At 37.9% G+C, this 16,434-nt stretch overlaps 1 protein-coding gene across 1 annotated transcript in view; it reads right to left on the bottom strand.

Annotated features, from left to right (window-relative positions):
- The window catches only part of UVRAG (UV radiation resistance associated), a 481,244-nt gene that overhangs the window by 100,711 nt on the left and 364,099 nt on the right, over window positions 1–16,434 (bottom strand). The window contains exon 13 of the mRNA XM_007941031.2: window positions 9,400–9,478. Coding sequence (XP_007939222.2) covers window positions 9,400–9,478 — 79 coding nt within the window. The remainder of the gene's footprint in view (window positions 1–9,399; window positions 9,479–16,434) is intronic.

Raw genomic sequence — 16,434 nt, forward strand, 5'->3', positions numbered from 1 at the left:
TTTGATTGTTGTTTTTGTCTAACTGAGTGGAAGACAGCAACCATGCCCATAATACTAAGCCATACCCATAACTCCTACAGTCCCTACTGAGTGAGGGCTGCCACTTGCTTCTACACCAACTGGCCAATGATACACGATAGCCAATAGAAGCTTGACTGACCCTTAACTGCTCTTCACAAACAGTTAACAGAGATCTGTGTAGCCACTCTCATTCTCTTCACACCCACCAGGAGACAGGTGGTGAGTGTATAAGTGCTGCCAACTAGCAAATAGAAGAGCACAGTATCCTGCTTACTCAGACACATCCAAAACAAAGAAAACAAACATCTTGAGCAAATAACTCCTACATACAATCACTAATTAATTACCAGTGGTTGGACTACTGGTATAAATACAACAATGTCACAATGTCTTAGAGACAACAGACCATCACAATCCACACAAAGAAGCAAGATAAAAGAGTAGAAACTGCATTGGAACTCCCTGATGAGGAATTCAAAAGAATTATATTTAGATACCTTCAATGGACTGAGAGACAGATCAAGGGAAAACACTGACAAAATTGAGGAAAACACAGACAAAATCCTAGAACAATTTAGGAAGACAGTACAAGAACAAAATGACAAAATAAATGAAAAATTAGAACTGATACAAAATCTACAGATAGAAATCCAGAAGATTAATACTAAATTTTCAGGAATGTTGGAAGGAAAATTGGGGAATCTACTTCCATAGTGATACTGCCTTGGAAACACAAAGAGAGGTCGCTATGAGTGGGATCTGACTCAATGGCAGTGAGTTTGGTTTGGTCTGGTTTTCAGAAATAACACTTTGAAAGGGCAAAGGAGTAGAATCAAATCAATGGAAGACAGAATTGGTGAGAATGGAGACAAATACCTTAATACTCCTTTGGAAAGGGATCAATCAGAAAAAAGATTGAAATAAAATGAAGAAAGTCTAACGTTCATGTGAGATACCATCACAAAGAATAACCTATGTTTAATCGGAATTCCAGAGCAGGAAGGAATAAATAAACCCCAAAGAAAAAATAGTGAAAATTTTGTTGGAAAAGAATTTCTCTGATATGAGGAAACATGAGAATATATCCATTCAGGAAGTCTAATAAACTCCAAACAGGCTAGACCCCAAAAGAAAATCACCAAGACATATCCTCATCAAACACCAAAACCAAAGACAAAGACAGAATCCTGAAAGCAGCATGGGAAAAACAAAAAGAAAGTTACAAAGGGCAACCAATATGACTTAAGTTCTGATTTCTCAGCAGAAGTTATGCAGGCGAGAATGCAATGGGATGGTGTATATAAAACCCTGAAAGAGAAAAATTTCCCACCAAGAATGATATATCAAGCAAAACTGTCCCTCAAAAATGATGGTGCAATTAGGACATTTCCAGATAAGCAGAAATTAAGGGTATTTGTTAAAACAACACCAACCTTACAGGAGATGCTAAAGAGGGAGTCCTTTGGAGACAGAACCAATAACAGCAGACAATAACCATTAACGTACATGATGACATAACCCAGAAACCAAGCCAGTTATGGAAATATCCAAAGTAAAATAAGCTTACAAGATTGTAAACAGGGAACCAGAGACATCAATTGGCAAATGAGGACAACTACAAACCAAAAAGAGGGAAAACATAGTGTAGTTACAGAATTCCTAAATGGCGAGAAAGTCAAGAGAGTTGCAAGATAAAAAGAACTGTTCTAAACTTGCGGAAAAAATTGTAAATCACAGGGTAACCTCAAAGAAAAATGATAAACCTTAGCATCACAATAAAAGAGGACAAGCACAAATATTTAGCAAATACTAAAACAACAGCAAAGAAGGAAATGAAAACATGAATCATAAATAAAATGAGCTCAGCACAGATCATTGTATGGAACAAAGAAATCAGCAACACCAAACAAAGTGACAGCAACAAATTCATACTTGTCAAAATTTACACTGAATGTCAATGGATAAAATGCACCACTCAAGAGATGGAGAGTTGCAGATTGCATGAGAAAACATAAGCCATCAATATGCTGTCTACAAGAGACCCACCTTAGAGACAAAGACAAAAGTAGGTTAAAGATCAAAGGTTGGAAAATGATATATCAAGCAAATGGCAACCATAAAAGAGCAGGAGTGGTGATATTAATTTCTGATAAAACTGACTTTAAGACAAAATCACCATAAAAGACAAGGAAGGACATTAGATAATGATTAAAGGATCAACTGACCAAGAGAACATAACCACAATAAATATCAATGGACCCAATGGAAGAGCCCCAAAATACATAAATCAGACTCTAACAGAATTGAAAAGACAAATAGATGACTCCACAGGCATAGTAGGAGACTTTAATAAACTACTTTCAATTAAAGATGGAACAACTGGAAAGAAACTCAACAAAGACACAGAAGAACTAAACAATACAATTCACCCACTGGAACTTACAGACATCTACAGAGCACTTCACCCAACAACAGCACACATACATTCTTTTCCAGTGCACATGGAACATTCTCCAGGATAGACCATATGTTAGGCCACAAAGCAAGCCTTAATAAATTTAAAAACATGGAAATACTGCAAAGGATCTTCTCAGATCACAATGCTATAAAGTTAGAAATCAACAATAATAGGAAGATGAATGGAAAAAGGGCAAACACATGGAAACTGAATACCACCCTCCTTAAAAAGACTGGGTAATAGAAGAAATAAAAAATGAAATTAAAAAATTCTTTCTATCAAATGAGAATGAAAACACAACACACCAAAATCTTTGGGACACAGCAAAAGCAGTGATCAGAGGCCAATTTATAGCAATAAATCTACACATCAAAAAAGAAGAAAGTGCCAATATCAACACCTTAACCCAACATCTCCAACAACTGGAAAAACAGCAGGAGAAAAAAGCCTACAGTCACCAGAAGAAACGAAATAATAAAGATTCAAGCAGAAATAAATGAAACAGAAAATAGAAAGACAACAGAAAAAATCAACAATACTAGAAGTTGGTTTTTTTGAAAAGATTAATAAAATCGACAGACCATTGGCAAATTTAACAAAGGAAAAGAGGGAGAGAATACAAGTAACACAAATAAGAAACAAATTGGGTGATATCACAACAGAGCCAACTGAAATAAAAAGGATAATATCAGGATATTGTGAAGAACTGTACTCCAACAAATTTGCATATCCAGAAGAATGGACAGATTTCTAGAAACATACTACTTACCTAAACTAATATAGACTGATGTAGAAAAGTTGAACAGACCCATAAAAACAGAAGAAACTGAACAATTCATAAAAAAAATTTACCAACAACAACAACAAAAAAACAATGTTGGCCCAAATGGTTTCACCAGAGAATTCTACCAAACATTCAGAAAATTGACACCAATCCTACTAAAACTATTCCAGAAACAGAAAAGGATAGAATCCTCTCAAATTCATTTTTATGAAGCAAGCATAATCTTAATACCAAAACCAGGCAAAGACATCACTAAAAAAGAAAACAACAGACCAATATCCCTCATGAATACAGACACAAAAATCTTCAACAAAATACTAGCCAACAGACTCCAACAACATATCAAGAAAATCATTCATTATGACCAAATAGGGTTCATATCAGGTATGCAAGGATGGTTCAACATTAGAAAAACAATCAACGTCATCCACCACGTAAATAAAACAAAAGAAAAGAATCATGTAATCGTATCAATCAATGCAGAAAAGGCATCTGATAAAATCCAACACCCATTCCTGATCAAAATAGGAACAGAAGGGACATTCCTCAACATAACAAAGGGCATTTATGCAAAACCAACAGCCAACATTATTCTCCATGGAGACAGACAGAAACCATTCGCCTTGTGAATAGGAACCAGACAAGGATGCCCTCTATCACCACTTCTATTCAACACTGCACTGAAGTCCTAGACAGGGCAATAAGGCAGGAAAGGGAAATCAAAGGCATCCAAATTGGTATGGAAGAAGTCAAATTATCCCTATTTGCTGATGATATGATCCTATACATAGGAAATTCAAGAGACTCAGCAAAAAAGCTACTGGAACTAATTGAGAGATTTAGCATAGTGGCAGGATACAAGATCAACATACAAAAATCAGCTGGATTCCTTTACACCAGCAAAGAGATTGCTGAAAAAGAAATAAGGAAATCAATACCATTTGCAATTGCTACAATAAAATAAAATAAAATATTTGGGAATAAATCTTACTAGGGACACAAAAGACCTGTACATAGAAAACTACAAATTGCTACTTCAAGCAACCTACAAAAATGGAAGAACATGCCATTCTCATGGATAGGACGATCGAATGTAGTGAAAATGTCAATACTACCCAATGCAATCTACACATTCAATGCAATCTCAGTCCAGATCATATCAACATTCTTTAAGGATATGGAAAAAACAATCACTAATTTTATATGGAAAGGAAAAACACCTCAGATAAGCACAACACTATTGAAAAAGAACAAAGTAGTAGGTCTTACGCTCCTGGATCTCAAAACCTACTATACAGCCACAGTGGTCCAAATTGCCTGGTATTGGTATAACGACAGACACATAGACAAGTGGAATAGAATTGAGAACTCAGAAATAGAACCATCAACCTATGGTCAGCTGACCTTTGACAAAGGGCTGAAATCCATTAAATGGGGAAGAGATCGTCTGTTTAACAAATGGTGCTGGCAAAACTGGATATCCATTTACAAAGAAATGAAACAAGATCTATACCTCACACCATACATAAAAACTAACTCCAGATGGATCAAAGACTTAAATGTGAAACATAAAACTAGAAAGTTCCTCAAGGAAAAACTAGGGGCAAATTTAGGAGACCTAAAAATGACATCAATAGATTATCAAGCATAACCCAAAATGCACAAACAGAAGATAAAATAGATGAATGGGACCTTCTAAACATTAAATCTTTATGTGCTTCCAAATACTTCTCCAAAAGAGTAAAAAGAGAACCTACAGACTGGGAAAAAATATTTGGTAACAAGATATGTGACAAAGGACTCATCCCTAAAATTTATAGAAAACTCCAAGACCTCAACAACAAAAAGCCAAACAATCCAATTAAAAAATGGACAGAAGACATGAATAGACACTTCACCAAAGAGGATATTCAGGCAGCCAACAAACACATGAAGAAATGTTCACGATCATTCAGCCATTAGAGAGATGCAAACCAAAACAACAATGAAATACCATCTTGCCCCAGCACTAGTAGCAAAGTTCAACAACACAGAAAATAACAAATACTGATGAGAATGTGGACAGACTGGGACTTTCATACACTGCTGGTGGGACTGTAAAATGATAAAACCACTGTGGAAAGGGGTATGGTGATTCCTCAAAAAGTTGGAATTAGAAATACCATTTGACCCAGCAATTCTATTACTGGGCATATATCCTAAAGAAGTGAGAGCCAGGACAAGAACAGATATATGCGTACCCATGTTCATTACAGTACTATTTATAATAGCAAAGAGATGGAAACAACATAAGTGCCTATCAACAGAAGAATGGATAACCAAAGTATAGTACATATGCACAATGGAATATTATGCAACCCTAAAGAATAACGCAGAATCAGCAAAACACTACATAATGTGGATGAACTTAGAGGACATTACGCTGAGTGAAATAAGTCAATCATAGAAGGACAAATACTATATTAGTCTGCTATTGAAAAAGTCGAGTAGGGGTTTATATATGGAAGGAAATTTTCTTTTTGGTTACCTAGGGTGGGAGGGGTGGTGAGGGAACACTGTTAGTTAGGGAGAGACAAGTATTGATTTGGGTAAAGGGAAGGGCAATGTACCAAATGTGGGTGATCAATACAGTGGCACTGAGGAAGAGGAAGACAAAGAGGTACATGGGAGGTACAGACACAAAGACAAACCTTTTTGCACATACAGTACTGCATGGTCAGTGTGGTAGTTAAGTTTGTGTGTTAACATGGCTGGGCCTGGCTGAGTGGCTGGGCAGCTGGTGATAGTTACTCCCCATGATGAGACTGGTAATCAACTCCATGGTGGGATCTACCATAAGCAGCTGAGTAGCTGCTTTGGTGATGTGGTCTGCTTCCCGTATATATGAAAGCAGTTTTGGGAATGGTCTCTAGCTTATGGCATGCTTGAACCCTGCATGTAGCCGTGTTGTTGTTCAGCAGTCTGCCGTGGTCTTCTGACCTTGGGACTTTTTGTTTTTTAAATTGTGATTTGTGTGAAAGTTTACAGAGCAAATTCACTTTCCATACAACAGTTCACATATACTTTGTCTCATGACATTGACTACAATTTACTACAATGAAGCAGCTCCCCTCCCACTTCCTCCCCATAGTTACCTCTTCTCTGTGTCCTCCTTCCCTCCATGCACTCCTGCCCCCTGAGCTGTCTCCCTCTGCATACAGAGCCAACCTTGGGACTTTCAATGGACTTGAATTAATGTCCTGCTATGTGGTTTGATGACATTGAGACTGTGCCTTTTTATTTGTCAACCCTGGGCTTGTAAGCTTCAGCAGCCAGCAGCTGTGTGAGTGAAGAAAAGCCTCTAGTTTCAGTGTGCCGGGAGCAGGAGGCAGAGCTGAAGCCCATGCCCCTAGAGTCTGGCACTTGGAACTTGGACTTAAAGCCTCCAAACTGTAAGAGAATAAACTCCTGTTTGTTAAAGTTATCCCACCTGTGGTATATTCCTCTCAGAGCAGCGCTAGGTAACCCAAACAGTCAGTGATGGCAAACATTGATCTACAGAGTTGGCAGACAACGTTTCTACAAGTGTATTTGTATGTGCTCTAAGAATGGCCAGATATATAGCAGAGCTGACAAGGGACAAGGTTGTGGTGACTTCTTGGCCACAGCCAGCTACCCAGAAGGACTTAGTAGTTGGACCTGTGGGCTCAGGACCATGGTCGCAGTGGATATCAAGCTCATTGGCATAACATACCACACAAAAACATTGTTCCACATCCTACTTTGGTGAGTAGTAACTGAGATGTTAAAAGTTTGCAAGTGGCCATCTAGGTGCAATAATGGGTCTCTCCTGGTTCAGAGCAAAGAAGAATGAAGAAAACCAAAGATGCATAGAAACAATTAGTCCAACAGACTGGTACACCATGCAATCCTCAGCCTATATGACCATAAGACTAGAAGAACTAGATGGTGCCCAGTTACCACTGTCAACCACTCGGAGGAGGATCTATGTAGAAGATCCCGGACAGAGTGAGAACAATGTGGAACAAAATTCAAAATCATTAAAAAAAAAAAAACCAGGTTTGTTGGTCTGATAGAGCCTGGTGAAACCCCTGAGACTGTGGCCCCTACCTGCCCTTAAGGTCTGGAATTGAACTGACTCCTATGGCTTTCAGCCAAATAATAGACAGGCATATGAGCTGAACATTAGGTAGATATACTCCTTGGAGAGATCAATCATGGGAGAACAGAAGGGCTGTGTATGCACAGGGAAACAGCTCAGGAGGCAGGAGTGCATAGGAAGGAAGACACAGGGAAGGGGTAACTGTTGTGAGGAAGTGGGAAGAGAGCTGTTGTACTGTGTGAAATTGCGGTCAATGTCATGAGACAAAATGTGTATGAGCTGCTGTATGGGAAATGAATTTGCTCTGTAAACTCTCACCCAAATCACAATAAATTTGAAAGAAAAAAAAAAAGTAGAGACTCAAAAAGAATCTTGTATACCAGTGTTCACCACAGCACTATTCACACTAGCCAAAAGGTAGAAACAACTTAAATGGCCACATAAAATGTGGTACACACACACAATGTAATACTACTCAACCAGTAGGAGAAATAAAGTCTTGATACATGCTGCAGTATGAGTGGAGCTTGAAGACATTATGCTGAGTAAAATAAGCCAATCACAAAAGAACAAATATCGAATGATCTCCTTTTTATAAAAAGACAAGAAAAAGCAGATGTATCGAGACTGAAGTTTATTAGAGGTTACCAGAGGTGAGAAGGATGGGGAAAAGAGGGTTTAACAGTGACGGAAAAATCACATTTGATTAAGGGTAGGGTTGCACAGTCAATTACTATAATTGCTGTCAGTAAGTTGTATACCTGTAAAAAGTTGAATTGGCAAAACTTGTGTGATACATATATTTACAACAACAACAATAAAAAGAGTAGCTGCTGATGCTGTTTATGTACAGCCAAGCACCTCATGGGATTTAGTTCCTTGGTCTGGAGTTAGGGTTATGGCTTCATGGGACATCCCACTTAATTGGCCTAATAATGTGTTTGGTGCTTCTCTTCTTCCTCCTAGCTCACTGTGTACCGCCTGGAATCTTAAAAGCTTGCAAGCAGCCATCTAAGGCACAACAATTGGTTTCTATCACAACACAGGAATGAGAGTCAGGAAAAGGAGAAGGATATGGAATGTGTGGCTCATTGCCTCCATGAACAGTTGGCTCCTTTATCATGAGGCCAGAACTGGATGGTGTCTGGCTACCATTACTGAATATTATGATCAAAGATTCCACAGAAGAATCCTGATTGAAATGGAGAAAATGCAGAATTTTAATTCTCATGGAATCTAGACTTTCTGGAGCCATGGAAGGTAGATGAACCCCTAAGACTACTGTCCTGAGATAATCTTTAAACCTTAAACTAAAAATAACCCCTTAAGTCTTCTTGAAACCAAACAATAGTTTAGCTTTATTAGTGGAAAAAAAAAAGGTCAGCCTTGAGAATTATGCTCCTTTAATAACTATCTACAGGGAATTAAACTGACAACAGTGACTCTGAAAGAATAGATAGGAACCATAGGGGGCAGTGAGTTACTGTGAACAAGGCAGGAAAACTCAAAAAGACAGGGTAAGAATGGTTATGCAACCAGAAGAATGTAGTCAGTGTCACTTAATTATACATGTTGAAACTGTTGAATTGGTATATGTTTTGCTGTGCATATTCCCAACAACAACAAAATAAATAAAACTTGTTGTTGTTAAGTGCTGTCGAAGTCGATTGCCCAACCTTCCTTCTGAGGAGTGGCTGGTGGGTTTGAACTGCCAGCCTTCTGGTTAGTAGTCAAATGGCTTAGGCACTTTACTACCAGAGCTCCTAAATAAAACTTAGGGAGAAAAATACAACAACAAACCCTACACATTCAGGTATTATCTACCAGCAAGTAACAACACAGAAATGGACTTCTGAGTAGGAGGATTCCAGTTTGTACCCATTGCTTCTCTATCCTCATAAAATATAATTTTGTACTATCTCCAACTAGTTAAAAAGGTTGACTGTAGTACTTATTTATACAGTAAAGGTTATTCTTTGCAATCCAAGGAAGCAGGTTGGGTATGGGAAGTGAAAGTAAAGAGGAATTTCTTACCTGTGCTATATTTTTGTTCAGAAGATAGACTCCATAATCAAATTGTAACTTCTCTCCTCCTTTTGGATACAGTGGAAACCTAAAAAAGGCAAAGAAAGATCAGAAGTTTTCTAAAACTAAGTAAAAATCACCTCCAAGTTGTTGGCAAAAGCTGAAGTTTCTTTGGATAGAGAATAAACATTTGAAGCACTGGACTAAATTATTTCATATGGTTAGTCACTATAACCTATTATCTTAACATCTTTATAATATTAGCCAATTCAGAACAACAGCTACCCTCTTTTAAAGGAACTATTGAACAGGTCATGCTAAAAGGGACTAATATTTAAGAAAGTGACCCATGAACCCCTAGGAGTTGAGGTCACTCTTCCTATTCATATTTCATAAGCTTGACACTCTAAGATTAAGATCCTAGAAAATGTTTCCCATAATATCTTAGATCTGACAGCTCAACTTTTACTACATATGAAAGGAAGATTAAGGAAAACAAATCAGACTTAAAACCAAAGATTTCTGTTCCTGTTAAGGCAGCCAGTCAAATAGACAAGACCAAGAAGAGCCAAAATTCATTCATATTTGGTGGCTATCTGGATGTTACCTCCTCAAGGCAACATGCCCAGGCCCCAGAGCTCTCCTGAGACTTGCCATTTTAACCTGACTCACTGCAGCAAGAAAGGCACGAGATCTGTGGCTCTTCACGAAGATGATGAGCTATTTTAGGGAATAAGTTTCCCTCACTAGTTCTCCTTCCCTACCCTGCAACTGAAAACGAAAAGGTTAGAGTACACCTTGTAGTCTAGTCATTTTTTCCCCCTGATTCTGAAAGACCAAGCATAAGTTTGATCATCTGAAATAGACTTCTCTACAAACTGATCAGAATTTAGAGTCAAGAAGAAAACTTCATTATCCTTAGTTTTACAAAGTATGATTGATTACTCTTGAGAATAAAATAATCTTTCTGAAATGTAGCTTGATAATTACTGGGTATTCTTAATTTCCATTGTTTTTAATTGCCTGGGGGAAAGACATATTCCATAAAACTTGGAAGATATTGTTTCTAGGAAAAGTAAACTAGGGGAAACAATTTAACTGCTTTATGTAAAATTCTCAACAGGGGCTGGTTACACAGTATCCGAAAGGTAAATCTGTTGTATTATAAAATTACAGGCACTGGGGAGTGAGCAAGGTCATGAACTGTATTTATTCTCTACTACATACAGTTTTGGGAGCTCTGGTAGCATAGTGGCTAAGACACTTGACTGCTAACCAGAAGGCTGGCGGTTCAAACCCACCAGCCACTCCTCGGAAGGAAGGTTGGGCATTCCTACTTCCATAGTGATACTGCCTCGGAAACCCAAGGAGGGGTTGCTATGAGTCGGGGCCGACTCGATGGCAAACAACAACAACATACAGTTTTGGAACACCATGCTTCACAGACCCATTAAGAAGATACAGCTTTGTACTTAATTGAAGCAGTAAAATATAAACTAGGATATGTGTTTGGACCCAAATTAAAATACATAAAAATGACAGCAAACCAAATTCAGGATAAGCAAAGAATAACACCAGACTTTTGCAGAGTATCTTGGAATCATTCAAATTTTTATAGGGTAGCTTGCAAATAAACTACCTAATTGCAAAGACATAACAATGCACTTTGGAGCAATCTATTAGTACTAAAGCTGTGTAATGTGTAGCTGTTACTCTATAAAAGCATTGCATATAGACCATCTACAGAGCTCTCCAAACCCACGTTGGTCTTGTTAAAAGTGTTCTCAAGTCAGCTCAGACTCATAGCAGCCCTGTGCACAACAGAATGTAACACTGCCCAGTGTTGCACCATCCTCACAATCCTTGCTATGCTTGAGCCCATTGTTGTAGCCACTGGATCAAACTATCTCATTGAGGGTCTTCCCCCTTTTAACAGGGCTTTGATATCCTTCTCTAGGGACTGGTCCCTTCTGACAACACGACCAAAATATGTGAGACAAAGTCTGGCCATTCTCACTTTCAAGCAGCATTCCGGCTGTACTTCCTCTGAAGCAGATCTGTTCGTTCTTCTGACAGGCTATGGTATTTTAAGTATTGTTTGCCCACACCACAATTCAAATGTCCAAGCCCATATTTACTTCCATTTTCAAGTTAAGAATATAGAATGGTTTTATATGTTGAAAGAGTAAATTGAAATAAGCATATATTAAAAATTAAGACTTTACATTGCTGAAAATTGGATCTCACAATGTCAACCTTATTACTACTTCGCTGGGATTTCTTAATACAAAGAGCCACAAGATGTGTCTATAACATTAAAACAGAAATCTAACGAGCAATTAGGGTGAAAGTTTCTAATATGGAGATGTTGATACAGAACAAATACTAAGAGTTCACATTTTATATTTCTTTCTGAATTCTCAATGGGTCACTTCAAGTTGAAGAGTGTAAGAGTTCATAACTATTACACATTTATCTTACTTAGCAACAGTATATGGATTTATAGATTTATTAAGCAATCTAGAAAAATAGAGCCCATTTTAAAGAGTAAAACCTGTTACCATAAAGACATAAGATAAAAATCAAAGGCATTTTATTTCAATATAGGTGGAGAATTAGATTAGCAAAATGTAACAGACAGATAAGCATTAGCTATTCAAGTACAACCAGAAAAATGTCCTTAACATCAGGAAATAGGACTTTCTAAAGGGCAGTATTATATTAAATCACTGTTTGAAGACCTATGGATTTCCTATTACTACACTCTGAGATACAGGCAATTAAAATAGCTAATATGAAATTAATTTCCAAATACACATCTGTTTGAAAAATTTACTGACTCTACAAGGTGAAAATAAATGAACTAGAAAGCAAGACATAGATTATATATGAATAATATATGGAGATCTTTAGAACATAGCAATTTCAATGAGTATAGAACTATGACATGATTACCAAATAAGCTAATGTATACACAATACTGCATTATCAGTAATAACAAACACTAATCTACGAGTAGATACACAGGTAGACAGGCAAGAAGATTAGATATGGGCAGGCAAATGGGAATATACCCATGACCATATAAAGGTCTGGCAGACGATATTCCTACATACATATTTGTACGTGCTACAAAAATGTCCACATATATTATGGAGCTAACAGGTGACAAAGTTAGGATACTTTTTTAGCCACAACCAAACACCCTGAGAGAGTGAGTAGCTTGGCCTGCAGGCTTGGGACCATGGTCAAGGAGGACATCAAGCTCAACTGGTACAACATAATACACAGAAACATTGTACTACATCCTTTTTTGGTGAGTAGAGACTGGGGTCTTAAAAGCTTGCAAGTGGCCATCTAAGATGCAACTATTGGTCTCTCCTCATCCAGAACAAAGAAGAGGGAGGAAAATCAAAGATGCATGGAAACAATTAGTCCAATGGATTAGTCCAACAGACTAATGGACCATGGGAACCTCAGCCTATACAACCTTGAGACCAGAATGATTAGATAGTGCCTGGGTACCAACGCCAACCACTCAGAAAGGGATCAAAATCGAAGATGCTGGATAGAGTGGGAGAAAAATGTAGAACAAAATTTAAAAACACAAGAAAGACCAGAATTACAGAGCAGATAGAGGCTCGTGAAATCCCCCAAGACTATGGCCCCTAGTGACCCTTCAGGACTGGAAATGGACTCATTCTCATGGCTTAACTCTCAGCCAAACAATGGACAAGCCTATGACCTGAAGAATGACACCAGGGAGATGTTCTCCTAAGAACAAACAACTCTAAGTCATCAGAAGGGGTAGCATTTGTGTATGGAGAAAGCTAGGGAGACAGGAAGGACAAGGTAAGGAGGACACAGGGAAAGGGCATCTATAGGGAGGAAGTTGGAAGAGAGCTGTTACATTGTGGGGAATGTTCTTAAGCTGTAAATCAGTTCTTAAGCTATAAATCAGTGTCAGGAAACAAAATGTATATGAACTGTTGAACAGAAAATGAATCTGCTCTGTAAAATTTCATAAAAAGTTTTTTTTTAAAAAAAGTTAATGTGATCATAGGTTGGATGAACAGAAACAGAGCATCTAAATCAGAAAATATGCTTGTTCCAACTACTTTGTATTGGGTCAAGCTATACCTAGAGACCTGCATTTCTGAGAATCATTATTTTTTATAAGTATACAGATTAATAATTAGAATGTTATATATTGGTTGTTTATAGAGAAATTTTGCAATCATCTCATATGACTATAAAAAGCATATGCTGAAGAAGAGTGGACCAGCATCACTGTTATTTAAGAGAAAATAACTTGCTTTGGTCACCTATTTAGTAAGTGGAAGGAACATGGTTTCAGTATTATGTCTTCAGATTATAAATTCAATATTGTTTCTACTGCCTCTGACCTTCAGGATAAAGAGCTCTGGTAGCATAGTGGCCAAAGCACTTGACTGCTAACCAGAAGGCTGGCGGTTCAAACCCATCAGCCACTCCTCGGAAGGAAGGTTGGGCAATCCTACTTCCGTAGTGATACTGCCTCAGAAACCCAAGGAGGGGTCACTATGAGTCGGGGCCGACTCAACGGCACATAACAACAACAACAACAACAACAACTGACCTTCAGAGATGCACAACCGGGGTAATAAGGGGAATGGAACCCACAGTGCTGAAAGGAAGAGTTGAAGGCACTGGAGCCGTTTAGCCTGGAGGACAGAAGTCTCAGAGAGAACAAATGAAAAAGACTTTCAGAGGGAGAGGGATTCTGTTTGTTCTGAACGGCTTTAAGTAGGGAGAACCAAACTTAAGGGGCAGAAGTCACAGGAGGACTGGTTTTACCAGAGTTATTCAAAATCCAAAAGACCTTGGGAAGAAGTGAAATATCTACCACTACAGACTGCTAACCTAAGGCTAGGCAACAAATAACGGACACACACCCAGGAAGTGCAGTGGTTGGAATGGTAACCCTCAAAAATATGTGCCCACATCCTAATCCCTGGAACTTGTAAATGTGACTTTACTGGAAAAAACGTCTCTGTAGTGATAATTAATTATCTTGATGAGATCATCCTGGATTATGGATGGGCCCTAAATCTAGTTAACAAATGTCCTTACAAGAGACACAGAGAAGGCCAGGTGAAGACAGAGGCAGAGATTAGAGTTAGGCAGCCACAGCCAAGAAATGCCTGAGTGACCAGAAGCTAGAAAGGACAAGGAAGCACTCTTCCCAGAGCCTTTGGAGGGAGTGCAGCCTGCCAATACCTCGATTTTGGATTTCTGATCTCTAGAATTGTGAGATGAACAATTTCTGTTTTAAGCCACCAAGTTTATAATAATTTGTTATATAGCAGCCCTAGAAGTTAATCTGGGGAGATCAAACATGGATGACCCATTGGGCCCGAAGTGTCAGTAGTGCCAAAGTTAAGAAACCCTGGTTTAGACTAAGAGTTCAGCAGTGGGCGTGGAAAGGTAAGAGTGTTTCAGAGGGTGAATGACTACATATTTAAAGTTTTTTTTTTTTTTTTTGTGGGAGGCTGTAGGATGTTTATCAGCCTCTCTGTCCTCTACCCACAGGAAACCAGTAGCTTCTCACTCTCAGCAACGATAACTGAAAATGTCTCCAGATACTACTACATGTACCCTGGGAAGGGGGCAGAGGAGGGTTTAAACTTGCTTCCATTTGAAAACCACTGGTCTAAGTCCACATCACTGAGTACTATAATAGCTTTTCTAGCCAGTGTACTTAATGCCAATTTATTCTCCACATCATTGACAGAGTGATTTGAGGCAGCCAAAATTTTTAAAAATTGAATTATGATAGAAAAGATGAACTTTCTAGTCTCAGTTCCATTGTTTACTAGTTATATGAACCTGAGTAAATAGTAACATCTCTAACACTCAGTTCTTACACTGTAAAGTGGAAAAACTTATCTTTCTTGCGTCCTTCACATGTATCTTGTGAGGATTTAATAATAAAAAAAAAAAAGATTGAGAAAGTATATTGAAAACTGCAAAGCATGATATAAATGTAAGTTCTATTTCCTCTCTTAAGTGAGACTTTTTATCATGCTACTTCTCAGGTCTATTCCCTTATCCGTTATTGTTTTAAATTTCAAGTCTTTTGCCTGACTTTCAAGGCCTAAGTGATCTGACCTGTCTGCCCTATTTATCTACAATGTTTTGCTCAAGTGGTTTCTTCACAGTGTCACAAACACACCATGCTCATTTTCTCTTTCTCTGCGTTTGCTCACTTACTGGAAATGCCCATCTCTCTCTTCTTCCTATCTACACACTATTCCATCCTTTATAAGATATAGCTCAAGTCTCCGCATTCCTTTTCAAATCCTTTTTGACCATTCCAGGCCCCACTGATTCTCTCTCCACCTTCCTCCTACCTATTTAATGTCTAGATATTGGTTGCTACTTGTTTCCATATTTGTTATTTTCATACTCTAGGGATGGGGCATTAATTCATCTATACTTTGTACTTATTTTTGCTGCTTTATGTTTTCTTTAGGACTACGTCAACATTTAAAGTAATAAACAAAATAAAATTGAAGTATCTTTCAAAGAATGCGAAATTCAATTTAACAGACATTTTCCAACATTTACTTTCCAAAAAAGTCATCATAAAACAACTACAGTAAATTGTCAGTCAGCTTTGGTACACGGAGGTTCAGAAGAGATTATCATACTACCAACTACTGGATGCTTCCTGTCAGGAAATTCAGAAGACCAGTCTTCACAACTGGTGGGATGACCTTCTAAAGGAGCAACCTGTTCTTAGTTGCCTTTACTCAATCTGAAAACTACATGGACACTAAAGAAATAGTAAAAAAAAAAAAAAAAAAAAATTACTCAAGACTTCCAGGGTGAAAAAAAAGTGAAAAACTTCGTAAATGTAAAATACCACCAGTATGCCATATTCCTGTTTCTTTTCCCATGGCCAAGGAAGAGAACTGACTGTAGATTCAGATGAATGCAATTATTTTACCTGAAGAAATGGACAGTGCAAAGCACCTGGCACATTAAAAAAAAAAAAAAAAA

Source organism: Orycteropus afer, unplaced genomic scaffold (assembly GCF_000298275.1).
Source record: "Orycteropus afer afer isolate SDZICR_OR568_19922 unplaced genomic scaffold, OryAfe1.0 scaffold00074, whole genome shotgun sequence".
NCBI classification, from domain to species: Eukaryota; Metazoa; Chordata; class Mammalia; order Tubulidentata; family Orycteropodidae; genus Orycteropus; species Orycteropus afer.